This window comes from Cryptosporidium ubiquitum (assembly GCF_001865345.1).
Source record: "Cryptosporidium ubiquitum isolate 39726 chromosome Unknown contig_20, whole genome shotgun sequence".
NCBI classification, from domain to species: domain Eukaryota; phylum Apicomplexa; class Conoidasida; order Eucoccidiorida; family Cryptosporidiidae; genus Cryptosporidium; species Cryptosporidium ubiquitum.
The window spans coordinates 686,428-714,223 of record NW_021639828.1 but is presented as its reverse complement, the minus strand read 5'-3'; the positions used below and the strand labels follow the sequence as shown (position 1 = coordinate 714,223).

Below are 27,796 nucleotides of genomic sequence, written 5' to 3'. Positions count from 1 at the left end.
GAATAAGGAAAGAAGAAGAGGACAAAATAAAAAATATTAGTGATTTCAAAATTGGGAAAAATATTGATTCGAGCTGGGAAGATGAATGGGATTTTGAAGATGACTTGGGCGATATTACTAACACTAATAATAATGAAATCCAAGATAAAGAATACAATGAATTAGAAAATGGTTTGAAATATAACAAAAATGATGATTTGATTGATAATTCAATACATCAAATAAAAGAAAAAATTGAAACAGAGAAACAAACAGAAATAAAAAATGATACTTGGGAAGATGAATGGGATTTTGATGATGATTTAGGTGATATTACTAACACTAATAATAATGATAGTGATAATAATAAAATCAGCAATCAAAATATCAACCAAAACTTTGATTGGGATAATGATGAATGGTCATCAAATGATGAAATTAGTATTAATAATACTACTAAAAATCAAAATTCATCTTCTAAGTTTGATAATAACTTAATTGATCATAAATTATACTCAAATAACCAACATGTTTCTTTATCATCACCTATTAATGCTAATATTAATAATTCTAATGCTATTTCAAATACTAATCCTCTAAATAATTTCGAATGGAAAGATGATTTATGGAGTGAAAGTGAAATAAATAGTGATATTCTCACTAATAATGATTCTTTTGAACCAAATAATAATAATAATATTGATAATAATAATAATAATAATAATAATAAAGATAATTCCAACTCTAATTGGAATGATTTGAACTGGTCTGATGATGATGAATTCTAAAGTTAATTTCCCATTTTTACTAGAATTTTAGTATCAAAGAAATACTTTAATTTCTATTACATGTTTTCTTGTTTTCTGAAAATTTATAACTACTTTTTTTTTTTTCCTGTTTAAAATTCATTTATTTTCCCATCTTTATTTAAAAAATAACACCCCACATATAATTTATATACACGTAATTACTTAATGTTATAACTACGTGGTTTACCGCCTAAATTTTCTATATTATTTCTTGTGGACTGAGAAAAATTTATTTGCATGCATGCAAATAATTGGTATACCGGTATTAACGAAAATTACATAAAAATATTTGAATAAGGAGGGAAAATATTTTATTAATATTTTTCTTTATTAGTAAATTTTTTTTTTTTTAAAATTTAAAACAGAAATAGTAAAAATTGTCGTTAAGAAACAAATATTTTGAATAATTATTTATTTATTTTTTTTTCTACCTGAAAAAAAGTAATGAGAATAAATAAATGTTAAATTTAATCAAAAAATTTGTTAATAATTAACAAGAAAATTTAAAAATAATTACAGAATACTCAAAGGTTGATAAATATTTACTTATGTAGCTTAAAATAGAAAAAAAACAAAAAAAAACGAAAAAAAAGAAACCATATTTCTGAGAGGTTAATTATTACTAATAGAAGAAAAAATAAAGAAAAATGATTTTTGAAGAAAACCAAATGGAAAATAATGAATTAATTAGCAACAGCAAAATAACTGGTAAACCAAAAATGGTAAATAGATCCAAAAAAACTGTTGAAGAAAGATACCAAAAGAAAACTCAAATTGAACATATTTTATTAAGACCTGATACATATATAGGAAGTACAGAATTTCATGAACAAACATTATGGGTTTGGGATGATTCAAATAAGAAAATGGTTTATAGGACCATTAATTATGTACCTGGATTATATAAAATATTTGACGAAATCTTAGTTAATGCTGCAGATGTTAAAGCTAGAGAAATTTCTACTAAAAGTAATCATTTTATTGAAAAATGTACTTGTATTAAAGTTGAAATAAATAGAGAGAAAAAAGAAATCACTGTTTATAATGATGGAGAAGGAATACCAATAGAAATACATAGAGATCATCAAGTATATGTTCCTGAATTGATTTTTGGCCATTTATTAACTTCAGATAATTACGATGATAATGAAGATAGAGTTACTGGAGGGAGAAATGGTTTTGGAGCAAAACTTACAAATATCTTTTCTAAGGAATTTAAAATAGAATGTGGTGATAATAATACTGGAAGAATCTTTAAGATGACTTGGTATAACAATATGTCCAAAAAAAGTGAGGAAAATATTAAAGAGAATTACTCTGGAAAATCTTATGTTAAGATTACTTTCAAACCCGATTTATCAAGATTTGGAAATATGAGTGATTTTGATGATGATATTGTATCATTATTAAATAAAAGAGTTTACGATATTTCTGGTACTTCTGGTGTTAGAGTATATTTGAATGGAACTTTAATTCCTATTAAAGACTTTAAATCATATACATTACTTTACTTGAAGTCAAAAATAAACAATAATAAAGAGAGTTCTGATATTGCTCATGAAGACAATATCAATACTATTGAAAACAATGAAAAGAGAAACAATACAAGAAAATTGAGAAATGCAAACAAAAAAAACGTTAAAAGTGATGGTGAAGATGAGAATTCTAACGGTTTTAATGAAAATGACCATGATGAAAGCTTTGAGGAGGATTTTATGGAAGATGATGAATGGGATGATGAACCAAAGACTTCTCGTTCTAAGAAAAAAAGCTCAGTTTCAAATTCTAAGAAGAAGAAATCAGGACAAAATATTTCATCATCTTTTTTCTCTTCTTCTTCCTCTTCATCCTCCTCACTATTATTATCTGGTGGAGGTAATGATACAAATTCTCCTCTAATAATATACGAGAGTGTTCCAAAGTGGGAAATTGTGATCAGTGAGTCAGAAGGAGGACAATTTCAACACGTATCTTTTGTGAATTCAATATGCACAATTAAAGGTGGAACTCACATATCTTATGTATTGGATCCTCTGATTAATGCTATTCTTAAGAAAGTTCAGACTAAAAATAAAGGAGGAATGGATGTTAAGAGCCATCATGTTAAAAATCACATTTGGATCTTTATTAAATGCCTTATAGTAAACCCATCTTTTGACTCTCAAACTAAAGAAACATTAACAACGAAAGTATCAAAATTTGGATCAACCTGTTTATTATCTGAAAAAACAATAAATAGTGTTGTAAAAAGTTCTATAGTAGAAAATGTATTAATGTGGGCTCAGCTTAAACAAAGTATGGAGTTAAAAAAGAAAATGAAATCAAACCAAAAAAATACAGTAACTAGTAGACTATTAGGAATCCCAAAATTAGAGGATGCAAATGAAGCAGGTGGACCTCACTCTAAGAAATGTACTCTAATACTTACTGAAGGAGATTCTGCAAAAACTTCTTGTTTGGCAGGACTTTCAATTGTAGGTAGAGACTATTTTGGTGTATTTCCACTACGTGGAAAACTTTTAAATGTTAGAGAAGCTTCATTTAAACAACAAATTGGTAATGTTGAAATACAAAATATTCTTAAAATATTGGGATTAGGTATTGGACAAAAGTATGATAATGGACCAGTTAACTTAAGGTATGGATCTTTAATGCTAATGACAGATCAAGATCATGATGGGAGTCATATTAAAGGGCTAATAATTAACTTGATACATTATTACTGGCCAAGCTTAATTCACTTTAGAGGTTTTTTAAAACAATTTGTTACTCCAATTGTTAAGGCGAAGAAAGGGCAAAACGAAATTTCATTCTTTACTCTGTATGAATATGAACAATGGAGAAAGAATAATTCATCAAAATTAACTGGATGGAAGTTCAAATACTATAAAGGTTTAGGTACTTCTACTGATCTTGAATTTAAAGAATATTTCACAAAGATTGAAAACCATAGTATTGAATTTGACTGGATGGATGAACAAGATGATGAAGCTATTGATATGGCATTTAGTAAGAAAAGAACGGAAGATAGAAAAAATTGGATTGAATCATATAAAGAGGGAACTTATGTTGACTATTCTATTAATAATCAATGCAGAAATTTAAGATATTTTGATTTTATACATAAAGAACTTGTATTATTTAGCAGATATGATACTACTAGATCTATTCCAAATTTATTAGATGGATTAAAACCTGGACAAAGAAAGGTACTTTTTGCAACATTTAAGAAGAAACTTAATAATGAACTTAAGGTTGTACAATTAGCTGGTTATGTTGCTGAACATAGTGCTTATCATCACGGAGAATCTTCACTACAAAGTACTATAGTAAATATGGCTCAAAACTTTGTTGGAAGCAATAATCTAAATTTATTAGAACCATGTGGTCAATTTGGTAGTAGAAAGGAAGGTGGAAAGGATGCAAGTGCTGCTCGTTATATATTTACTAAACTATCTAAATGGACTAGATATATATTTCCAGAAGCTGATGATCCTTTATTAACTTACTTATATGATGATGGACAACAGATTGAGCCTTTGTATTATGTTCCAATCATTCCAATGATTCTAGTTAATGGTACTGATGGTATAGGAACAGGATGGAGTAGTTCAGTTCCTAACTACAATCCAAAAGATATTATTATGAACTTGAAAAGAATGTTAAAAGGTGAGATAATGGTTCCAATGACTCCCTGGTACAAATCTTTCAAAGGGAAAATTGTTCCTATAAAACAAAAATCTAAAAAAAGTACAATAAACAATGGTGGAAACAATAATAACAGAAGAAGAACTGCAGTTAGTGGCTTTGGTATTGGAAGCAACAGTAATATTTTGGCAGGATCCCAAATAGATGTTGAAGACGAAGATTTTCAACAGATTCAGAAAACAAATATAACAAATAGTGGAGTTGTTGAAGAGAGTTTAGAGCTTGGAGCAAATTACGAGACTTTTGGAAATTGGTACAAGAAGAATGAAGAAACTCTGGTGATCACGGAACTTCCAGTTAGGAGATGGACACAAGATTACAAAGAATGGTTGGAATCAACTTTACTACCTGCTCCCAATGCAGATAGTGATAATATTGAAAATTCGTGGATATTGGATTACAGGGATAATTCATCACATGAAAATGTTCATATTACTGTCAGGATGAGACCAGAGAAGTTACAACAAGCAGAGCTTGAAGGTATAGAAAAGATTTTTAAGCTTAAATCAACTTTGTCAACTAGTAATATGACTTTGTTTGATCATAATAGTAGAATTGTGAGATATGAAACGGAATTGGATATTTTAAAGGAGTTTATTCCTATAAGACTAGAAATGTATGAAAAAAGAAAAAAGTACTTACTTTCTAAATTAAATTATGAGAAGTGTATACTAGAGCAAAAAATCTTGTTTTTAAGATTAGTTATTCAAGGATTTATCGGGTTAAGTAACAAGAATAAGGAGGCTTTAGTTTCAGAACTAAAGAAAAACAATATTAAGTCCATTAAGCAAGTTCAAGACTTGACCCAATGGAAAGGAGGAAACTTAGTTCAAGAAATTGGGGGAATAGAAAATCTAGCATCAGATGGCCCTGGGGATACTTTAACGGATGATACACAATTTATATCAGATTCACTTGATTATTTGGAGTCTTCACAGCACGATGGGGTGATGAAAAGTAGTTATTCGCGTGAAGGTAGTCAAGGAAATGAGCTGAAACTATTTGATTACCTACTTTCTATGCCACTTTGGAGTTTGACTAAAGAAAGGATGGAACTTCTGGAGGCTGAGTTACTTAAGAAGACTGAAGAATACGAAAAATTGTTAAAAACAGGAATTGAGGAAATTTGGAATATTGAATTGGATGAATTACTTAAGGTGATTGAGGAAGAAGAAACACAAGAGGAGATGATTGAAGCTGAACACAATAGTTTGATTCAGAAACGAAGGCTTTCTGTAGATTGGAATGATCTTAAGAAAAAAACAGGAACTTCTCGAAAAAGAAGGAACGAAACAGCTAAGAAACAGGAGAACATCAAGGCAAAACATCCTCAAAAAACCAATTCAAAGAAAACTACAAAACCTACAAAGAAGAGTAGGATTGGCGACTCTGAATCTGACGAATATATTGAAGGAGATGATTACAGTGAGGAGGATCATCACTATGGTGACTTTGACGATGTTTTAGACGGTTCGGATGACTCCAATGATTTCGATGACATAGATAATTTCGAAAGCAGTGATTCTGAGAAGGAAGGAATCGACGATCCTGAAAGTGAATTTGAAGATTTCAGTGATAGTGGAAAGACAAGTAAAGGAAGACGTACTCAAAAAGTGTCAATTAAGAAGTCCAAATCAGGTGTTCAGGGAAAGACAAACTCAAGCAATGTAAAAAAAGCTAAAAATATTTCTTCTTCACTAAGTAATAGTTCAAAGGAAAACAAACAGGGCTTATTCAAATCATCTGCATGCATTGAAGGTGATTCCTTGAGTGCTGGTAATATTAATAGTAGCATTACCAATCTGGGGAAATCAAAAAACACTAGTAACATTAACAAGGAGGTATTGAAAAGTTCTTCCCCAAAACCTTTAGAATCCATATCTCTGTTGCAGAGATTGCAACAAAGGACCAATCTAGTTAATAGCTTTAATCAGAGCCACAGTTCCTTTTCTTCCAGTTTAAACAAAGTTACTTCTACAGATAATTCTTCCAAAGAAAATGGTCCAGTGAGCAAGCAGACTAAAATCACAGACATCTTCAAGAAAGGAGCTATCGGAGACTCTGAGAATGGGGTAGCCAAATCCGTGAATCAGAAGAAGCAAAATAATCAAATTAGCAGGACTAAGGGGGTTCCCACATCTAAAAGAGGAAGGAGGAAAACCATTATAGAGAGTGAAGATGAAGAAGAGGAGGAAGAAGAGGAGGAGGAAGAAGAAGAAGAAGAAGAAGAAGAAGATGGAATTGAGGACAATGAGTCTTTCAGCGATGTTTCCAGTGATTCCTTAATGGAGAGCGATTTTAGTGAATAAACTTTTGATCATTTATGATATAATTTCAGAAATTTGGCGGGAAACACACAAATTACGTCTATAAGGCTAAAAAAAGGATAGGTAAAAAAAAAGATAAAGATAAAAGAAAGGAAAAGACAAAAAGTTCAAGGGAAAGGATCTAGAGAATTTTTTGGTAAAGATTTTGAGAGATATACTGTAAGAAAGGGAGAAATAAGGTTTCAGGAATATCAGATTTTCTAAGAAGAATAAGAATCTATAGGATTTGGCCTTATTTAAAGATAAAGTTGAGAAATTAACTATATTAAGAAGAAAGAAAGATGTCCAGGGGAAATCAAAGAGATATAGATAGACAGAGAGCACAGAAAAGACAAGATAGAACTGCTCCAAAAACAGGAAAGTCGACAATTGAGCAAAAAGAAAAGATTCTAAGTATTATATGTAATGTATGTAAACAATCATTTATGTGCACTGCAAATAGACAGACTTTGGAAGTACATGTTGATACAAAGCATTCAAAATTAGACTTTTCTCAATGTTTTCCAAATAATTAAGTGAAGTAAAAAGAGAAAAAAAAAGATTTTCTTTCTTAAGATTTAATTCAAAAATTAAAATATGGTAACAATAGTAAAGCTAGCATATAATAGAGCAATAGGATAGGCAATAAGATATCTTTGGTGTTTAAGGGATACTGTATATTCAAAGAATCTTGAAGCAGTAATGGTGCTCCACATATTAAAGAAAATGGCCAAAATGATTCCAACTTTAGTCCTTAGTGAGAAGATTACAGAAATACCAGCAAGAATTACAATTGGGAGGAGTGAATATCCAAGAATGGACATTGTGGTATATAAATCAATGCTTTGGCTACTACTCATAATATTTAGTAGGATATACGTCCCAATACAGCTTAGGATTCCGATTCCATAAATATATCCAAAATGAATTTTCCCTGCCAATAATAAGAAGAACCCAAGACATCCAATTAATAGTATAGGGCCAGCCATATCCCATTCAATCTGGTGGTTCATATTTTCATCTCCTTTCATACCAAAATTACCTCCAGTGTATTCTTTGATGCTTTTGAACATTATGACACATTTTAAATATCTTGCAATGTTAGCAGGGTCAATTCCAAGTTCTTCTAATAGGGGAGGTTCATTCAGAATATCGTCATAATCGTCCTCGCTTCCTCCTTGTTGGGTTTCTCTGTAATTAGATGACGATGATGAACCATATTGTCCCGTTGACCATAGAAGACTTGGATTGAGCAATTTTATGAGACTTGTTAAACTTGAAGATGATGATCTCTTTTCTTCCTGTTGTGAATCCATTGGGTTTCCAGAATCAACAGTAGATAGCCCACCAAGTGTTTGCATTCTAGAACTTCCATTTTGGGGGAATGAGGCTGACATTGGCCCTAAAGGAACATTTCCAAAGGTTTCTCCACCTAATTTGTTGAATTCATTACCAGGTTGTCCCTGAATTGGCATCATTCCTCCCACATTTGTTTCACTTCTTCCTCCCCCAAATTGGTCGTTAGTTTCATTTATATTAAAGGGAGACTTTCTTGGGACATTATTACTTATTGAGGATGATGAAGGATTGAAGGAAAGAGGAGGAGGATGATAATGATTAGGTGAAGTTGCAACATTTGAACTCATCATATTAATGTTATTACTTACATAATTTGAATTTGACACTTGAGAAATATTACCCTTACCTATTTCTGATACATTATAATTATAGTTTGAATAGTTTGCATTATTGAATATCTTGTTATTCCCAGTTCTTCCTGAAAAGCCTCCATTTCCCCCTATTCCTCCCACTCCTTCTCTCATTCCAATCAGAGAACTCATTTTGTCTGTTTCTCCATCCTGTTTGAGTTTACTCATCGTATAAAATTGGAGAGAATTCGCATTGTTATTATCATTTTTGTTACTATTATTGTTCATATTAATGCCTCCATGATTACTTCCAAATCCACCAACACTGTTGTACGTGCTTCCAAAACCGTTTACCTGTTTATCCATATTTTTAGTTTGAAAAATATTACCTTACTCAAATTAATAAAGATACGTCAATATATTTCTATTGGCCTCTGTGAACTAATTATTAAAATCCTGATCTTTCGGAATTCTAACTTTTTTTCTGCCTTTATCTCTTTTGCAACAAAAATTTCTACTAATAATGGTAATTCTATATTCTCACAGTTAAACAGTTCAAGATTTATCAATAGTTACTGTGTGGAGTATGAGGCCAATGAAAAGATAAAACCCTTTTATATATCCAAGACTTGAACAAAATGGCCAATCTTAATCTAAATTTATTTTTATATATATTTCTGTGCTTATTTTCTAATTTTCCATTTCTAATTTATTACTTTTTTTTATTTACTTATACATAAAAAAAAGCCCGCTTGTTTGACTATATTTACATTTTAATTAAAGAGCTTTTTTTAGATATATATAAACATAGTGGAAAGAATTGGGAGTAATCAAGAAATGGGAATGAATAGAGATAAAAGAAAAGTGGAAATAAACAGAAATAAAGAAAACTCAAACGAACTAAACAGTACGTGAGATTGATCTTTTTTTTTTCAGTAATAATTACAGCAAGGCAAGTATTTTTTAGGTTTTGATGGCCAACTAAAAGCTCATTATACTACGGTTTGTAGATTCCAATTTTTTTAGTACAAAGAAAAATTGGAATTTAATCTAAATTCTTACTTGAAATATTAGGAAAAATAGAAAGAATATAAAAAAAACTTTACCAGATTAAAATACATCAAAGGTATCGTATACAAATGTATTAAAGCGCGATTTTCCCGCCTAAACATGCATTTATAAAGGTAGTGGTTAATATGGAAAAAACAAATCAAAAATAATGTGAAAATAATTTGACAATTATTGTAAATCATCCAGAAAAACTATCTGACTTGAGTCATTAATATATATGAAATTATGATTGTTGGTGGTTATGAGTTGAGAAAACTTATCTAGGTTCTCACCATCATAAGAAACCAAAGGAGAAATTTCAAGATATTTAGATGGTGGAAATAAGAAATCTTTGGAAAAATTATCAGAGATATTTAATGCGCGATTCAGGAGTTTTTTGTTGAGATTTGAAATCGAAATTTGGCATGAATCTGGGGAATTTTGTCCAGAAGCAGATTTGACTGGTGAAAATTCGTCTCTAGATACATTAATACAGTGAACTGGAGTATTAGTAAAGGCAAAGGAATCAAAAATAAATGTTTCCAATTTGATTCCATTTACTTCAGATGGTTGATCAATGTAAGGTTTGAGATTCGGAGTTTTATTATCATTTAAATATTTTAAATAAGGTATTTTCTTATATGCTATATGATATGGAAATTCAAGTATTTTACTAGAGATCTCTTTAATAAAGTCAAGATGAAATAAATGGATTCCAATACTTCCAAATGAAAAATCATCTTTTTTGTTACCTAACTTATTAAGTTCTGTATACTCAATGATGCAAGGTAATATATTTGTTACATTAATATCTACAGAAACTTTCTGAGCAACACTGCCAATATTTTCATTAACATCTTTCTTATTAATAGTTTTTGTAGATATCTGTAAATTAAGTAAATCAGAATATCCTATAAAAAAAGGATCACATATTTTACATAATGGATTATCAATGCAATGTATGAATACATATTCGATACCTTTATTATACATATCATTTATTATTCCTTGATTTTTCATACAATCAAATATTCCTCCATTTCCATTTGGTGACTTTAATATTTTTAGATCTTCACTTAAGAAAAATGAGCAATTATTTTTTATATTAATACTAGGTACCGAATCTTGTTTAAAGAAAATAACGTTTTCTAAACCAAAGTTATTATTTTCCTTAAAGTAATTCTTAGTCAAATGATCATTATTATCTGAAGTCATAACATATAAAGGAATTTCTTTGAGCTCTCCTAAGTACTTAATCTTTTCAGTATTACAATCACTACTAAACACCAGTCTTGTTAAACTTTGAATCTTTTGGCAAAATATCTTGAAGAAACTATCCTTACTTATCTTCCCTATTGGATACATTCCTTTAGGACCATTGTATCCAAGTCTAGATCCATCTCCTCCTGACATGATTATAATTCCCACTTTTCCTTCTCTTAGCTTCTTAATCCCATGCTTATAAATATAATTTTCAATACTTTTAGGTATACTTTCTAGTTCAGTTACAAAACAAACATTTCTACCATTAGTCACTTCATTACTTAAATCTGGAATTAAAACATTCTTTTCAATTTCTCCTCTCTTCACTTTTTCAATTACTTTAACTATCTCGGATTCACTTTCAAGCCCATTCTCAGCTAATTTATCCCAATCTATCTTTTTTGGAGGCAAATATTCCACCTTAATATCTCGAGGCTCTAACTTTATATTCTCAATTCTTTCTTTTCCTTTTTCCACTCTATTTACTTCACCTTTTAACATATCTATTAGAATCTCTTCGTACTCTTTCATAAATCTCTCATTTCTAAAAATGTTCTCTAAATCCATATATAAATTTTTTAGCTTCTCTTTGGAGTTTCCATGCTCCTCCCTGCTTAAATTTTCAATTAAAGCTTCAATCTCGTACATTCCATACTTAGCTAAATGCTTCTTCACAAACGACTCCACAGAATCCATCTTTTTTAAAACACCCCTCCTTATCTTGCAAGCTTAAAACTATTATTACAAAAATTCTTCGAACTTTTTCTTATTTAAATTTTCTTGCCCATACTACCATGTCCATTTTAAGATCACGCACATTTGGCGCCGGCGGGAACTCGGTACCTACTATAACTTATGAAATTACCAAAGAAAGAAAGAGATTAAAGAAGAGTAAATACTTTAATTGAATATAAATCCTAATTAAATATTGTTTTTAATTGTATAATTCCAAGAATAAGTTGAAGGTATACACCAATTTGTAGAGTATTTTCTGGAATTCATTAAATCACTGAAAATACTTTTCTAAATATTAATTAATAAGCTCTAATCAAATTATTCATTAATTCTTCTTTCTAATTTTTCACATTCATGGAATAAAATGAATAAAAATGATAATATACAGATGGTACCAATGAGTGATAACGCAGAGGATCATGTTAATGTCAAGCCATTAAATGGGGACGAATCGTCTGCTGCAAATAACATTAATACAAGTATCTATGGTGAGAATAAGCTCAATATTACTAAAACCAACGAACTAGGATCTTCAATTATTAAAGAATATCTTGAATTTGAACCACTTAAAATTAGTCTCTACGAGCTAATTATGAGGCAATTGATGGATGACGGATTAACAGAGGTAGCTCAATTATTACATATTAAAACAAAAACCTGCATCCCAATACATCTAAACAAGAATAGTTTGTACAATCTTTACAAAACTGTTACATATCTTCCAATGGATTTGAGACAGGGAAATCACGAAAACAATGAAAATAATGATCTTTTGGAATTAAAAAGTACTAATTATGTTAAAAGAATTGAATCGGTATTACCACATTTAGAAAATTTAACAAAACAATGGGTACCCATAAGACCAAAATCACGATTTTTATATTATTATAAGAAAAAAGGTAATTATTCCAATGGAATAATGAAATCTTATCGTTTTGACATTACTGAGAATATACAAAATTCAAATAATCATTCTGAAGATATAAAAAATGAGAAAGAAAAGAGTCAAATAATTAAGGATGTTAGTATGAAGGAAGAAAATCAAAATGAAAAAACATCAGAAAAAAACAACAAAGAGTTTTATTTTCTTGAAAATTTGTCCAAAATCAAATTACAAGATTCTTGGAATGCTATTCCAAACATTTCTGTCAACTTTAGAGGAAATAGTGTGTTATCTAATCATAGACCATATTGTAGAGCTTTGGCTGTGAACCCTAATGGTGGATATATAGCTACAGGAGGAGCTGATGGTATTGTAAAAATTGTTCCAGCACCTTCACAAGGTGTAAATGGGACATTTAATTCTTCAATTTTTGGAATTGGAACTAATTCTAGCATATCGTCTCAGCAAAAAACATTTACTGAAAGTAAAGGCATTATTACATCTTTAGAGTATCGTATTAGAAAAGATATACTTATTTCTGGAGATACTGATTCCACCTTAATTATATATGATGTTAAAGGAATAACAGGAGGTAATTCAGGAGATTTAGATGAAATTACACCAAACATTACTAATAGTGGAAATAATAATCAATCAAGAATCTTAAAAAAACCTATTCAAAGTATCCGTGAAAGTTCTCCAATTAATTGTATACAAATGCATCCATTAGATGATCATTTTTTTGTCGGTACCCAAGATCCAATTTTAAGATTATATGATATCCATACAAACGATTCATTTACATCATCACATCCTATTCACCAGCATTGTTCTAGTATTAATGGCATTAAAATCTCCCAGGATGGATCAATTGTGTGTACTTGTAGTGAAGATGGTACCATCAAATTTTGGGATTCTGTTAATTTATCTTGTATAAATACTATATATGGAGCTCATAATGGATTCCCAGTACATTCACTCTCATTTTCTTTATCTCAAAGATACTTGGTATCTTCAGGAGGAGATGGGATAGCCAGGTTATGGGATCTTAGAATGGGAAGAGAATTAGTTAAGTATTCGTCAGGCTTAAGAAGTTCTTGCCATTCAAAGGTATCGCTTTTAGTAGATGAAAGATACACTATTCTTTCTGCTGTAGATAGTGCTGGATCATCTTATAGCAAGATAATAAGTAATATCTCAAGTCCAATTGATGAAAATAAATCAGGTGTAGATCAAAGTTCGAATATAATCAAAGATCACTCTATAATGGTTCAAAATAGAGAAGAGTTTGATCCTTTATCTATTAACATAGGATTAAGAATTAATAATAAATCAAACCTATTTAGTTCAAAAATATGCAACCAGTTAAAATCTAAAAATTATACTATATTGGATCATCAAATCAAACAAAATCCCATTGGTGATCTTTTAATTTTTAACACATTATCAGGAAATCTAGTTGGTACAGTAGAAGGAATTCATGATGCTCCTATTATGAATTTTGAGCTGTTATATAATAACAATCTAAACAGCAATATGAGTAATAATGTTTCAAGCAACAGTATTCATAATAATCTTCCATGTTCAATTTCAGATTGTTCATTAGTAACTGTAAGTGATGATGGTAAATGTAGAATACTGGATTTGAATTATTCAAGCATCTTATAATTTAGGCTTTAGTTCTAAGAATAGGTGTATTTATGCTGGAAAAATACAATATAAAGAATAAATCTAATATGGTGGTTAATTTTGGTATATAGAGAGTTTTACTACTTTTTATAGCTTTTCTGAATATTAAGTAAATCTTGAAAGGCTCTGTTTACTTTTTCCCTTGTAAGAATATGAATCTCTTAGTTGGTGATCAAATAGTATACCGCTTTTCTGTGATCTTCTAAGAGCATTTTTGATTAGAGGAGACTTCATAAGCAAATTACTAGAAGCCTTTTTCTTGTCAGGAAATAGAAAACCCGAACTTTGAGTCTTAGTAACTTCTTTTGTTTTACTTTGTATTTCTCTAAGAATTAGCATCCTTTCATCTTTCTCAAAGTCATCCATATAATTATATCTTGTATTTCGAGGATTAATAAGCTTTTCTCTATTATCAAGAGTACTAATTTCTTTATTTACTTGATGATGACTATAGTTTGGAAACATGAAATTGTTTCTGGACTGACTTTTATTCAAAATAAGAGATTTCTCATCAAATTGATTAAGATCACCAGAACTTTTCTCTTGCATTTTAATAATATTAATTTCTCTTTTAAGATTATGTTTAAAACTTTGCTCTTCTATCCAACTTTCCTTTTCTCTCCTCTTTATTTGGTCTTCATTAGTTAAATCTAAGAGAGCTAAATGACTCTTATGGGTATATTTAGACTGGAACTCTGTGACATTCGGTAACTTTTTGTATGTTAATGATTTAGTATTATTATCATGATTACCAAAACTATTAAAATCATTCATATTTAAAGTACCTGGGGGATTATTAATAATTGTCTTAATACTATCATGATCATTTTTGTTCCTGTTCATGTATTCAAGATCTGGATAATAATCTTGGCGAATAATCTCTTTTAAGCTGTTTTCATACTTAGCCTGATCAAGCTCCCTTCTTTTATCTATTCTTATCTTATAGGGATTCTCCAATTCAGTTGCTCTTTTTAATCTCTCCAAAACATTTCCATCTATTTTCTGAAGAGCCTTTTCATTGGCATTATTCTTTTTAATAACCCTTTTTAATACCAACTCATCTCTGTTCATTAATTATTAAAAAAATTTATTCGATCTAATTATTAGCCTAAAATTATTTGAAGATTTTCCGCCAAAACGCGGGAACGGCAGAACGTCCGGTACCCGTGATTTTTTAATGCTGCAGAATATGGAAAATAAGTGGACAGGGGGGGGCGAAAGTAGAAAATAAAATTTGTATAAAAACATTAAAATAAACTACAAGAAAAATAAATAAGACCTATAGAGGAAAGTTAATTGATCAGAGTTTATTATTAATGATTAGTTTACTTTAGTTGAGCCTTCCTTTCAATCAAGAATATATGTTTTTCCTTTTAGGGAGCTGAGCTGGAGATGCACAGCCTCTGGTTGGGTGTAACCTCTGTAATTATCAAAGGACTGATAGAAAAAAATAATAAAAATAGTAGTAGTAATATTAATAGTAATTATAATGGCATTAATGAAGATTGATAGTATATAGTAACAAGTAAAAATGAAAAAACCAATATGAATTATGATTACTCTCAATATTACTATTACTAATATTTATCTTCATCAAAGGCATTATCAATTGATCAACACCATTTCTTATTCTTTATTTATCTCTATTAAATCCCTTACTTTCTGTTTGATTGCTTCTTCTTCTGTTGTCTAGCCTTAGCCTCAGACAATGCAGCCTTTTGAGCAACACCAGAATTGTTTTGGTTTTGAGCTCTTTTTTGTTTAATATCATCTAAAGACAAACCTTCAATTGCCTTATGAATTCTAACGGTCTTTCTATTTCTTCTTTTTGAAGTTGTTCCCTGATTAGTCAACTTCTTGTTCATTCTTCTCCAGCTAGTTGACCATTTAAGCTTAACTGGCTTAATCTTTTGGTGGAACAAAGATGCACATTTTTGATTTAAAAATATTGAGACTCTACCATCTCTAGCAACAAACTTTCTTCCTCTTCCTGGGTATATACGGTAATCACTGTAAGAACAGAGTTCCGTCTTGATTGTGGTTTTGACGGCAGACATCCTTTAAATTTATAATTTACTCCTTTTTTTTTGTTTTTTTTTCACCCTGAATTTTTTCTTGATTAAGAAAAAATTTTTGTAATTCTTCCTGTCTTGAAATTATTTTATTTTTTTCTTTATTTGTATTTTTAGTAGTTTATTATTATTTTTATTAATGCTTTATCATTAAAATAATATATTTAGCTTTTGCCGCCTAAAATATTGACCTTTTATTAATTATACTTTATACTATTTGAATACCATGTTTTTATTTAGACGCCATCTATTCAAAGCAATTGAATTTTATTTATTTCTTAATTTGCTTTTACTTTTTAATTAAATTAATTTTCATCTGATTCAAAGTAGCCCGCCAAGTTGAACCGCCGTCTCGAGACGAGACATAATTTAAATATTAATTTTAAAGAAAGGTAAAAAGTGGGAAAACAAACGAGGAAAAAAAATACAGAGTTGCATGCGAATGTTTATTTATTATTAAATATAAAATTAAATATAATTAGTGAGTTGATTACCAATGAGGTTGCAATATTAATATTGGTACTATTTCTCTTCTATTAATCAATTTTTTGATTGTTATCTCCTTTTTTGATTGCTATTCTTACCTTTATTATTATTTCTCTTGGACACATATTCAGATGAAATTGCTTTATAACCGTCGTTAGAGCCAACATATTGAATTTCAATATTGTTGTGACTATTTTGAGATGTATTGGAGAATGGTTCACTCTTTTCCAGTTCTTCTGGTGACATTTCAGAATCTTCAACTATGTTGCCAGAAATAATTCTCTGTTTTGAAATAACTTGATGAAGAGGCTCATTTTCTCCCTGTACATGAATTAGTCTTCCTGCTCTGTGCACTGCTTTTCCTTTACTTTGTTTGTTTCTAACTCTTGGCTTACTTCCATTTAAAGTCGATCTACTTGTTAAATCGTACATTCTGGATGCAGATCTTGAGCAATGTGTTCTAATATGAGATAATCTTTCAATATAGTTACCCTTAATTGAAATCTTATAATTTTCAATATTTTTTTCATCGGAGAAAAAATTCACACATCTTCTTATCATTGCTTCTTTATTAAATAAATCCCTAAATCCTTTATCTCCATATTCAGAAGGCCTGTCCTTTGGGAGATTTAACAATACATAGCTCTTAAAAGATTTGATATTAATCCATTCTGAATCTAACTTTCTGTAGTTTCTTTCCATAGTTTTATCTAATATTTTTGAGGCCTTATCTTGATCTTTTATTTTTTCAAATTTTAATATATTATTTCCTGTTTTCTCCCATCTTGTATCTATCCTTGCAACTATCTTCTCAGAGCTTTTATTACTTAACATTAAATCGTCTCCACTTTTATCAAATCTTCTAGCTAATATAGGTAATGGAACTTTGCCTAACGTCATACTATTTCTTTCTTCTATTGGTAATTCTTTCCTAGCTCTAATCTCATCCAATATATTTGTATCACCTATTTGTTTATTTAATAGCAAGTCTTTTTGTTCTGTATCTTTTTGTAGTCTCAATAATCCTTGATCTGTTATTTCTCTCTTTTTTTCTTTTGTCGTTAAGTGAGCAATTGAAGGAAGTACCTGATTGACTATTCCATTTACTATTGAATTAATCCTCATATTTTCTTTCTCTCTAATTACTGCCTTTTCATTATCTGTTAGTTCTCTAACTTTCTTTGGAATACCTTTTGAATGCAATCCCTTATTCAGTAAATCTAATGTATTATCATCTTTTGAGTATGGATCTCCAAATACATTTACTCCAGTTAAATCCAAGTACTCATTGTCAGTCCTCTCATCTGCTAAATACCTTATTACTAACTCTTTGACCCAATTATATAAATTTTCTTCTGATGATTTTAATGAGTTAATCCTTTGAATCTTTCTCATTGCTTGTATGAATACTCCTATTATATGGCTTGGAGTATCTATTGGACTACATACATCCATAATTTCTTTAAGTACAATAAATCTAATACCACTATCTAATGGTGATCTCAAAATATCTGCTCTTATATTATTATCTCCTATAAAATTGTTCATATCTGGCAATACCATCTCGCTTCCAAAACCTAGATCTAGGTCCATATCCATGTTCATATCCATTAATCTGTTTGCTCCTCTTGTAATATCAAACTTTTCTCCTCCTGTTAATGAATCTGATGAAAATATATTATTCTTAACTGCACCTGGCGCAGAATTCCTAAGCAAAGCCCAAATTCTCATGCATCTTGTTCTAGAATCCAATTTCAGTGGATTTCCTATTGGGGTTTCCATATGATGCTGAGATATTATTTCTTCCAATTTTACCCTCTCAATATTACAGTTTGACTTACCACTATCATCTTCCTTACAAATATTCTCGGCTGCATCTTTGCAAAATTGTGAAGCATTTTTATTAAGTATCTTAATCTTATTCCTCTTGTCCAATTCTTCCAAAGCATCTCCGCACTGATCCTCAACTTCATCCACTGTTTTACCTCCTTTAAAAATCTTATGACTAATTTGTGGGGGAATACCAGTTATTCTATACTCCCCCATCTCCTTTAAATCAATATCCATTTGAGTATATATCTGATTCCACTGCCACTTTCTCATTGCTTCATTTACACATCCTGAATAGGAGAAATCCATAGATAATACTTTCTCTGGTTCTCTTTGTAATGAAATCAAAGTATCTAAAGCATCTTCACAGAAATTTTGTATATATGCTCTCTCACCTTGTCCTTGAGAATTAAAAGATATAAAAGGAGGATTCATTTTTAACTTCTTTAAAGCTTCTGTGCATAACAAAACAAATTCTTGTTCATTATTTGCTCCCGACCAAATATCTCTTGGAGGAGGACTTCCTATTAAACCTATTACTCTTGGATTCCCCGATTTAATATCTTTAAGAGACTGCAAATAAATAGCTCCCCAAGTTGCTTCTATACTTACTGTTGTGTCTTTATCAAAAAGCCCCGAAGTCATTAAAAACCCTTGTGGAGAAATTCCTTGTAAGTGTCTTTGTATGTTCATAAAAGTTTCCTTATCTATCTCTCTTAATAATAACTCCAAGAAATGCCAATCTCCTTTCCTTTGACCCCATTTTATTGCTTTAGATAGAGTTTCTCTATCACTTCCACTTTTGAGGTTCATTACATTTTCCAGCCATTTGTATAATGGGTATCCCTCATCAGACAATTCCCTTAATGTATCTAGAAGCTCTTGCTGTATTCTTTTCTCTACCCCCTCTGAATCTCCTTCATATCCAAGCTCATCTTCTTTTAATTCTTCGTCAGTCTTTTCTTTGAGACCAGAAAATACATAAAATTTGGATTCCTCACAAAATCTCTCTATAGTGTAGTCTCTATCATTCAAATTGTAACTCGAAATTATAGCTAATCTTAACTTTAATAGCTCATCCAATACCTTAATACAATGTTTTGTAAACATTACTTCTGTTACTGGATGAGGCCATAGAGTATATAAAGTTTGATCATATTCTGGAAGCTTTACAAAACGAATATAATTCATATTAATATCTCTTTTCATCTGTTGCTTAAGCTGGTCCCATTGAATTTTGGCTTCTTTTTTTTCAAAAGTCTTAAATTCCTCATCCTCTTCATCACTTTCATCATCGGTTTTATTCTCAGTAATGTTTGTTGAATCACTATCGCTATATTCATCCATATCCGATAGATTTATTTTGGATTCTTTAGGACTGAATACTTTATTTTTAACCACCCCTCTCTCATTCTTTTGTGAATCATCTCCAATTACTTCATTCTCAATCTTCCTTACCTTCTTACGCATTTGTTGAATTCCCAATAATGCTTTACGTTCCATACTTAAAACATTTCTTGAAGGAAGGATTTCTGGTTTTAGCTTATAAAGCTTAATAGAAGATGCAGTACAAAAATCTTCTAATATAACTTTTGCCATATCTAAACTTTTACATTTGTCAAAGTTTGTCCCGTCTATATAAAATTGTCGAGATATCCCACTTTCCCATACTTTCCATAAGTGTGAAAAACAGTCATCTCTATAAAGATCTGGCCTAGCTCTGCCATTAAAAACCAATGATGAAGGGGATTTAATTGGAGGCCAGGGAATACCTTGAATGGAACCAGGTTTATTGGAATTTGTGCTATCCAAAAGGTGAGAAGAAATTGAATATGGGCTTTTTGCTTTTGGATCTAACCAATTCTTAGATTCATTATACATTGAGATATACTCTACTGCTGTATAATATCTACTTGAGGCTCTTTTACAAAAACTTTTAATTAAGTCATTTAACTCATTTTTAATTTCCTCCTCACTCTTTCCTGGTTCTTCATTTGATTTAATTGAAATTAATACTCTTGGAGGAACAGAAGTATAACCATAGTAAATTGTACCAATACATTGATACTCAAAATCCAACTTTTCTGTAACAGGATAGAAATCATTTGGTAGTAATGGAGATATTTCTGTTAACCTATTTTCAAGACCTGAAATGTAATCAATAATAACTTGCTCTTGAATTATTGACCATTTTGAGGAGATTTTATTTTCATCCATCAAAGGTTCTTCTTTACTGGAGGCTGACATTACGTCAAATAATTCTTGATATTCTTGGAAATACCTATTAGTTGCTTCTCTACAGAAAATCTTTACAGTTTCTCTCGTTTTATCTTGATAATTATCTAACTCTGCTCCATGTGGTAAGTTGATCTTGGCTTTAGATTGAGACAAAAATGAGCTAATTAATTCAACACAAACAAATAAAAACTTCTCACTGGAGTATTGAGGTGTATTCCATTCTCTTGGCTGCTCCAATGGAAGTTCAGAAATTGATGGTATTCTATTATTTCTAGAATCTGTTACCATTTGGAACGTAATTGCTTTCCATTGCTGAAAGGCTACCAAAGATTCTTTTGGACTAATTTTATATATTGATTCATATTTGAGAGTTTTTTGGTCAGTCTCTCCAACAGTTAGTCCAACAGAAACTCCTTGATTTAAGATTTCATCGACACTTCTAGTACTTCCAAACAAAAGTTTGGAATTCTTTTGTTGTTCCATTAATGGCTTATTTAAGCTTTCATTGCTTTTAAAATCATGATATCCTGTTGGAGAAGTCTTAGTTGAAACTTGGTAAACTTCATCATCTAATGGCTCTGCCAAGAATTGATGTTTATCAGGACGAATTTGCTCATAATTCTCTTTTTCCTCTTCTTTCTGTTTTTTTTTCTCAAAGTCATAATGTCTTGGATTGTAAATATGAGCAGAGCTAGCACCTTTCTTTTCATTATCATCAGTGGAATCATTGAATTGTTGGTCATCCAAAGATAATTCTCCTTGGAAAAAGGCAACTGAAGCAAAATGGCAAAAAGATTCAATATTTTTCTTTATTAATGAAACATCAAATTTACCAGATTTTGTATTTCCATCAATATGGAGATCTTTAGATACCTTATTCACATACAAATCCCAAATACATCCAGCACAATTATTTCTCATTTCATATACATCTCTTCCAAAAGTAAACTTGAAAGGCATAAAGGGTCTTCCTGATGGTAATCCATAAATTCTATAGTTTTGTCTCTCAATAATTTTGCTCCACTGTCTATTACCTATAAAAATATCTACAGAATCTGTGCAGAACTGAAAAATAACAAATTGATGATGAATATAATTCATGTCGTCTTTTTCAGGATCCTCAGGTAAGTCAACATTCAGGCTTTTGAATTTGACAAACTCTTGGAGTTTCTCTTCATTTCTGGCTTCTGCGTCTTGAGCTATAGGTGATTCCTTTGATTTAGTTAAAGCAGAATTCGATATATCTATCAAATCCTGTTTTAATAGTGAAAACAATGCTTGATTACATAATATCAATAACTTTTTTGGATTATAAGTAAAATCTTTTAACTCAACTGGAAAGTTCTGACTTAGTATTGAAAGCCTTTTATTATTGAGAGAGTTGTCCCGACTTTCCTGTTGTAATATAGATTTCCAGAAATTCCAAGCTCCTTTAGAAACAGGCACAGAGTCTGGAGGTAAATTATAAAGTGAAACCCTGGATAGTCGGTCATAATCAATTCCAGTTCTTATTATTTCATCTCCTCCCTTAATTTTATGAACCTTTAATGGAACCTCCTCTAAAGCAGTTTCTAAAAATTCTAATTGCAACTCAAAATCTTTTCCAAGCTCTGGAAACTTTATTTTATTTTTTTGAATGCGCTTTGATCTAATTCTCTCCTCAATTAAGGGGTGATGTTGCGGTTTACCATAGTCTGGATTTTCTTGTAATAGTTTTAAGTCTGTTCTATCTGTAAGTTTTTCGATCTCTTCCTTTTCTTTTCCTTTGATTTGCTTTTTCTTTGACTCTAAAATAGCTTCTCTTGCATTCTCTGTCACTTTAGTAAAGTAGTCTTTCACTGCCTTAAGTTTTCCCTTTACTGGAAAGCAATACTCAGCAGCTGAAATGCAAAATGTCTTTCTTGAATAGTTTTTCTCAAGTTCATCATCGTAACCTGACATAATAACTCTTTTTGATTCCAATAACTTTAGTATTCCAATACACCCTAAGTAAAACTTTCTTGGATCCAAAATATCAATAGTTTGTAATTGTTCTCTCATTATTGATGGGAAAATTATAGGCATTGAGTCATATCTTCCTATCCTGTGGATTCTATTCCACGAAAACTTATCTCTAATTACTTGTGTAGAAATACAATTCCAAAAATCACTCAGCTCCGTAATATCTTCACTTCTAGCTTCCAATGCTTGTCTTATCTGCTCATTATTATCTTCTGTACAAAATACTCTATTCACTATTAATATTCCGCCCAAAAACAATATATTAAGTAACGTTGGAAAATTCTTTCTCATTTTCCCTGCTACAACTCAGAAATCTGCTGTGTGTGTAATTTATACATGCAAAATTCTGTTCTACTGCATGTGCATGCAGCCACGTAAGCAATTATTTTCCTTTTTTTTCCTTGATTCCTTTTCTATGAATGCACAATTCTTCTAGATAAATAATTAATTCTCAATCTCTAAAAAAAAGTTTTCTTTTTTCTAAATATTTCTCGTCTACCTATCCTTTCTGTAAGAAATTTTTCTATCTTTATATATCACTACTTTCCAAATTTTTATTATTATTTTTTGTTAAATTTGTCTTTGTTTTTTTTTGAGTTAATCTCCAAATTCATGCAAAAAACTGACATCCCGCCACAAGGCGCCACTTTGTGGGGAATGTTTATTGCACGAAACCCTGGGTAAATATTAAATTCAGAGTAAATTGGAATAAAAGAAAAGTAAGAGAAGACATTTTAATAAAAAAAAAGTAAAAATATTCTTTTTAAGGCAAATTTAAGACAATATGAAGAGTAATTACAAGAAAAGAATTTTATTTAGTAGAATAGATTGATCAAGTTAAAAGCTGAAAATGATAATATATTATATACTAGGATTAAGTGTAGGATCTGGCCAAAAAAATTACTCAGTCAAGATTTATTGCATCGAAGATAAAGTTTTGTAGGTGACTAGAAATACAAATTTTTATTTTAACATCATTCAAGGAGTTATGGTTGACCTTAGTTTTAGCCAAGAACTTTTGGTAAAATGGGTCAAAGTCAAAGATGTTTCTTGGATCCACAGTAACATGATCAATAACACCAACTTCTCCTTCTCTTACAAAACTAGTAAAATTCTCGTTACTTAGACACACAGTTTCAGGATTAGTTTGTTCATGATGAGAACGATGTTTGCACTTTTGATTATTTAGATGGTCATCATAAATACCATAATAAACATTATTATCTTTATAAGTAGAATTATTGCTATTATTGTTGTTAACATTATTGTTATTAACCTTCAGTTCAAGGTACCTAGATGTAACATATAAATTAATACGGAGAATTTCAATAGAATCACAACACACATATTTGTCTAGCCAAGCAGAGAATTCGTCAATCCAAAAATCAATAGAGTTGTAGAGCTGCTGAAAACAGTAGTTATCACAGTCTTGATTTTGAGTCTGATCTTGTTCTCCTGGTAATTGTTCACAATACAAAGACTTGGTTCCATCTTTGGAGTTACTATTCCTAATAAAAATTCCCAATTCTGTTTTGTCTATATTAAAATCAAGAAACAAATCTAGGTTTCGGACTTTGAAAAACTTAAAAGGGAGGTACTTACAAGAAAAAACAATAGAATCCACTCTAAGCTTTTTAACTGTTTTGGAAAATAACGGATCAAGTTGGTCATCTTCAACTTCTCCTCCTATAATAATATTCTGAATAGAATGTGATTGAATGATTAATAGAGGTAAAATTAAATTGGCTGTCATGATCACAAATTCTGCACCCCTAGAAAGCTCTCTAATATTATTAGTACCATAGTTGCCTTGTGGATCTCTATTTTCATATAAAGAACGAGAATCATCACAGATATTTTTAGTATTAATTGAAGGAACTACCATAATATTGTGTGGGTCTATTATACATTTGACAAGTATCGGAGCTCTTAATACAAATTCATCAACAAAATTTGAAATAGCAAGCCACGGACAAATTTTCACGTGATTATACTTTCTAAATATATCCAAATGGACATGACTACATGCAGAGTCTCCTGAATACGTTAAGTGTTTTTTTCCTTTAAGCATTCCATATCTGTTACGTCTTTTAATATAGCTACACGGGTTCTGAGATAAGTGTAAATTGATAACTTGGATGGTCTGAAGTCCTGTATTCGGTAACTCGTCATCATTACAAATTAGTGAAAATGAAAAAGTTGACGCAGCGGGTACCGGAAAACGTGTTAATAATAAAGAAAATATTGAAATTGGAATAATTGATTGAACAATATAAAGCTCTTCAAGAGAAATTGGGATGATATTATTGAGTTCAGTAAAGCAAAACTCAGAAATTTTAGGAAATTCTGATTTGTTAGGTCTCAAGCTAATAATTTCTAGGCTTTTTAATCCTAGTAAAACATGAGATGAGATTCCGGAAATTTGAACATCAGTAGCTATTTTACTCATCATTGTTGTTTGTTCATCCATGTAACCTGTTAGAAGAGGTTTTAAAAGAGGGATGATTTCCAGAGAAGCTGTTTTTTTATTAAAGTTGCTGTTCTCACAGTTAAGCTTAACGGTAATATGTCGGACACTATGGTTAAACCACCAATTAATCTTACGAGGACTTCCTGTGCTATTGTCAAAGTTTCCTAAACTAATTAGCTTTCTAGAGTCCTCGTCAAGTAAAAATCGAGCATCAGAATCTGAAGCAGCTTCATCACTCCCAAAATCATTAATATCCATAGATGTTTTTCGACTAATAAATTCTCCTTCTGACATTGTTTCAAAAAACTCGCTTTGCATTCTTCCAATTCTGCTCCAGCTGTTCAGTGTATTTAGGTAACCTGTTCCTTCGTCTCCAACTACTCCAATTTCCCTACCTCCATCAAATATTGAAACTGGCTTACTATTGTCTGAAATATCAAAAGGAATTGCATCTTCATTTAAAATAATAAAGGCAGATTTGACAGAAAATGCCTTAAGATCATCAGTTTGAATGGGGTTAGTGACACTATTGTCAGGTGGTGATAAGTTATGAGAATCGTCTATTATGGAGGTTTTCGGGATTTTGTTAATATTTTTCTCCAAATCTTTGGAGTGAATCTTCTTATTTGATCTAATTTCCTTAGAAGAACTCGAATTGGTTCTTCTAGGAGTGCTTATATATCCTCCTAAAGAGTGTTTTGATTGGTCTGAAGGTATTAATCCACAGTTAAACCTTACATACTTGTTAACTTCTTTCTCTGAACTTTTCGTTGTCTTCTTGTTATTAAGTCTACACGACAAAATCTTGGGTACTATAATCCCCACGCTCTTTCTGTATTTATGAGGAGTAAAGAAAAACAGACCTTTAGATCCATTTGATGACTTTAAAGTTGCCTTCTCGCCATCATCTTTATTTGTCTCACCCAAAATACCCACTGCATTATTAGATACAGTACTAGAAGATGATGAAGAATCAAAACTTCCTTTGGCGCCATTAACAGAAATATTGCTACCAATAATATCATGAAAATAAATTTTGGGTTTTTTGATTTCGTCATTGAGTTTAATTTCAGGACAAAAACATGAAAGTTTCTCATCTTTTCCTTCTAAATCCTGACCATTAAAGTTTATGGAGTTATCAGAATGCCCATTTCCCTCATATTTCTCATCATTGTTATTGGCATCAATACTTGCACTCACAGCATCACTTTGCACTACTCTACTGTAAGTATTAATCCTACACTTACCCTTATTTTTCACATTTAATCCATAATTTGTCGAAGATCTGGTCATATATCCTCCCGGTGGAGATAATGATAAATTTGCAGGAGGAACTGTTTTTTTTGTAGAATCTGATAATATATTTTCCTTACAGTTCTCTATAGGTAGTCTGGGAATAATAAATTGTTTAACATCCAAATGCCCGCCAACAATGTTTTTGGCGGGAACTTTGCGGTTTGTTTTTTTCAAGTTAGTATGTTTGGGTTCATTATTATCAAAGTTGAGGAAATTAAAAATATTTCTGAGAATCTCAGATGTATTAAATGATAGGAGATTCAGAAGAGGATCAATCATTACTAAATCCCGGCCTCCCCAATTTTTATTAAGGGAGAAACTGTTTTTGTTAGTCCTCATAATGCGTCTTTCAGTGCCTGTTAGTAGGTTGGTTTGAATAAAATTAGCGAAATCAATTTGATAAGGGTAGATAACAATTGTTTTTATCTTACTTTTGTACATTGATTCTATATAGATGTTGTTACTACCAGAGAAAGGTGTCCAACCTCTTTCGCTCCTATACATCCAGAGTATAGAACTGGAATTCTGGTCGGTACTTTTTAATTTTCCATCATAACTTTTGCTAGAAAATTCGCTTTTTCCTGTCAAATTTCCATTTGGGAGTAATTTCTTGTTAAATTTGGTCAAACTTTCTGTGTTTGAGCCTATTAGTTTATTTGAAATGTTCGAGTCAAATTCTGGATTCAGTTTTGTGAAAGTTTTACGTGAATCAAGTTTGGGATTTTTGTGAGCGAGAGATTCTCCATAAATTTTAAGATCTCTGCTGTGCTTATTTTTTATGATAAACTCTATATAATTTTTAAAAGCAGGTTCATTTCTATTCATTATTCATTAAATACAGCATAAAGGTCCAAAACTATTGTTTCAAAGATAGTAAATTAAATTTAACCATAATAAATAAAGAAGTAATTAATTTGTTTCTTCCTTTACAAAAATTCTTTATCTAGTTTATTGAAAGAAATTAAATACATAAATAAATAAATTAATAAATAAATATGTTTATTTATTTATTGCAAAAAAAAAAATTATCTTACCAACTATCCAATTTAATTCTGAACCAGTAAATCGTCAGTTATTACAATCCTGGATTCTTCATCTCACAATAATAGAGTACTTTTCTCAACTCAAATGTAACAATATACTAATTATATCTGTCTTTTATCTCTTAACTACTTACTTTTAAAATACAATACAACTCAATATCTTAGCTTAATCATTAAAAGTCACAAATTACTTAAATTTATTAACACTATTATTATTATTAACCTCTTATATTACTGCTCACTATCCTATTATATCCTTGTTATCTAATATATTAATCTTCAATTACTT

General features: G+C 30.4%; 10 protein-coding genes across 10 annotated transcripts; 4 read left to right on the top strand and 6 right to left on the bottom strand.

Moving 5' to 3' along the window:
* Positions 1 to 168: 168 nt before the first annotated feature.
* cubi_01625 (uncharacterized protein) lies at positions 169 to 767 on the top strand (the record flags this gene model as incomplete). The annotated part of the gene is made up of 2 exons (XM_029018637.1): positions 169 to 171; positions 246 to 767. The coding sequence occupies 2 exons, from the start codon at positions 169 to 171 to the stop codon at positions 765 to 767; spliced, it is 525 nt and encodes a 174-aa protein (XP_028873864.1).
* Positions 768 to 1,435: 668 nt separating this feature from the next.
* cubi_01624 (DNA topoisomerase II) lies at positions 1,436 to 6,805 on the top strand (the record flags this gene model as incomplete). Its single annotated transcript, XM_029018636.1, has 1 exon — positions 1,436 to 6,805. One exon carries the CDS (start codon positions 1,436 to 1,438, stop codon positions 6,803 to 6,805), a length of 5,370 nt encoding a protein of 1,789 aa, XP_028873863.1.
* Positions 6,806 to 7,104: 299 nt separating this feature from the next.
* cubi_01623 (uncharacterized protein) lies at positions 7,105 to 7,338 on the top strand (the record flags this gene model as incomplete). Its single annotated transcript, XM_029018635.1, has 1 exon — positions 7,105 to 7,338. The coding sequence occupies one exon, from the start codon at positions 7,105 to 7,107 to the stop codon at positions 7,336 to 7,338; it is 234 nt and encodes a 77-aa protein (XP_028873862.1).
* A 54-nt stretch (positions 7,339 to 7,392) lies between these two features.
* Positions 7,393 to 8,817, bottom strand: cubi_01622 (Yip1p like integral membrane protein; the record flags this gene model as incomplete). Its single annotated transcript, XM_029018634.1, has 1 exon — positions 7,393 to 8,817. One exon carries the CDS (start codon positions 8,815 to 8,817, stop codon positions 7,393 to 7,395), a length of 1,425 nt encoding a protein of 474 aa, XP_028873861.1.
* An 873-nt stretch (positions 8,818 to 9,690) lies between these two features.
* cubi_01621 (UDP-N-acetylglucosamine pyrophosphorylase) lies at positions 9,691 to 11,460 on the bottom strand (the record flags this gene model as incomplete). Its single annotated transcript, XM_029018633.1, has 1 exon — positions 9,691 to 11,460. One exon carries the CDS (start codon positions 11,458 to 11,460, stop codon positions 9,691 to 9,693), a length of 1,770 nt encoding a protein of 589 aa, XP_028873860.1.
* Positions 11,461 to 11,863: 403 nt separating this feature from the next.
* Positions 11,864 to 14,050, top strand: cubi_01620 (WD repeats-containing protein; the record flags this gene model as incomplete). The annotated part of the gene is made up of 1 exon (XM_029018632.1): positions 11,864 to 14,050. One exon carries the CDS (start codon positions 11,864 to 11,866, stop codon positions 14,048 to 14,050), a length of 2,187 nt encoding a protein of 728 aa, XP_028873859.1.
* A 126-nt stretch (positions 14,051 to 14,176) lies between these two features.
* Positions 14,177 to 15,142, bottom strand: cubi_01619 (uncharacterized protein; the record flags this gene model as incomplete). Its single annotated transcript, XM_029018631.1, has 1 exon — positions 14,177 to 15,142. One exon carries the CDS (start codon positions 15,140 to 15,142, stop codon positions 14,177 to 14,179), a length of 966 nt encoding a protein of 321 aa, XP_028873858.1.
* A 584-nt stretch (positions 15,143 to 15,726) lies between these two features.
* On the bottom strand, positions 15,727 to 16,128 carry cubi_01618 (60s ribosomal protein L24; the record flags this gene model as incomplete). Its single annotated transcript, XM_029018630.1, has 1 exon — positions 15,727 to 16,128. The coding sequence occupies one exon, from the start codon at positions 16,126 to 16,128 to the stop codon at positions 15,727 to 15,729; it is 402 nt and encodes a 133-aa protein (XP_028873857.1).
* Positions 16,129 to 16,698: 570 nt separating this feature from the next.
* Positions 16,699 to 22,989, bottom strand: cubi_01617 (uncharacterized protein; the record flags this gene model as incomplete). Its single annotated transcript, XM_029018629.1, has 1 exon — positions 16,699 to 22,989. The coding sequence occupies one exon, from the start codon at positions 22,987 to 22,989 to the stop codon at positions 16,699 to 16,701; it is 6,291 nt and encodes a 2,096-aa protein (XP_028873856.1).
* Positions 22,990 to 23,602: 613 nt separating this feature from the next.
* Positions 23,603 to 27,289, bottom strand: cubi_01616 (WWE domain-containing protein; the record flags this gene model as incomplete). The annotated part of the gene is made up of 1 exon (XM_029018628.1): positions 23,603 to 27,289. One exon carries the CDS (start codon positions 27,287 to 27,289, stop codon positions 23,603 to 23,605), a length of 3,687 nt encoding a protein of 1,228 aa, XP_028873855.1.
* Positions 27,290 to 27,796: the final 507 nt, after the last annotated feature.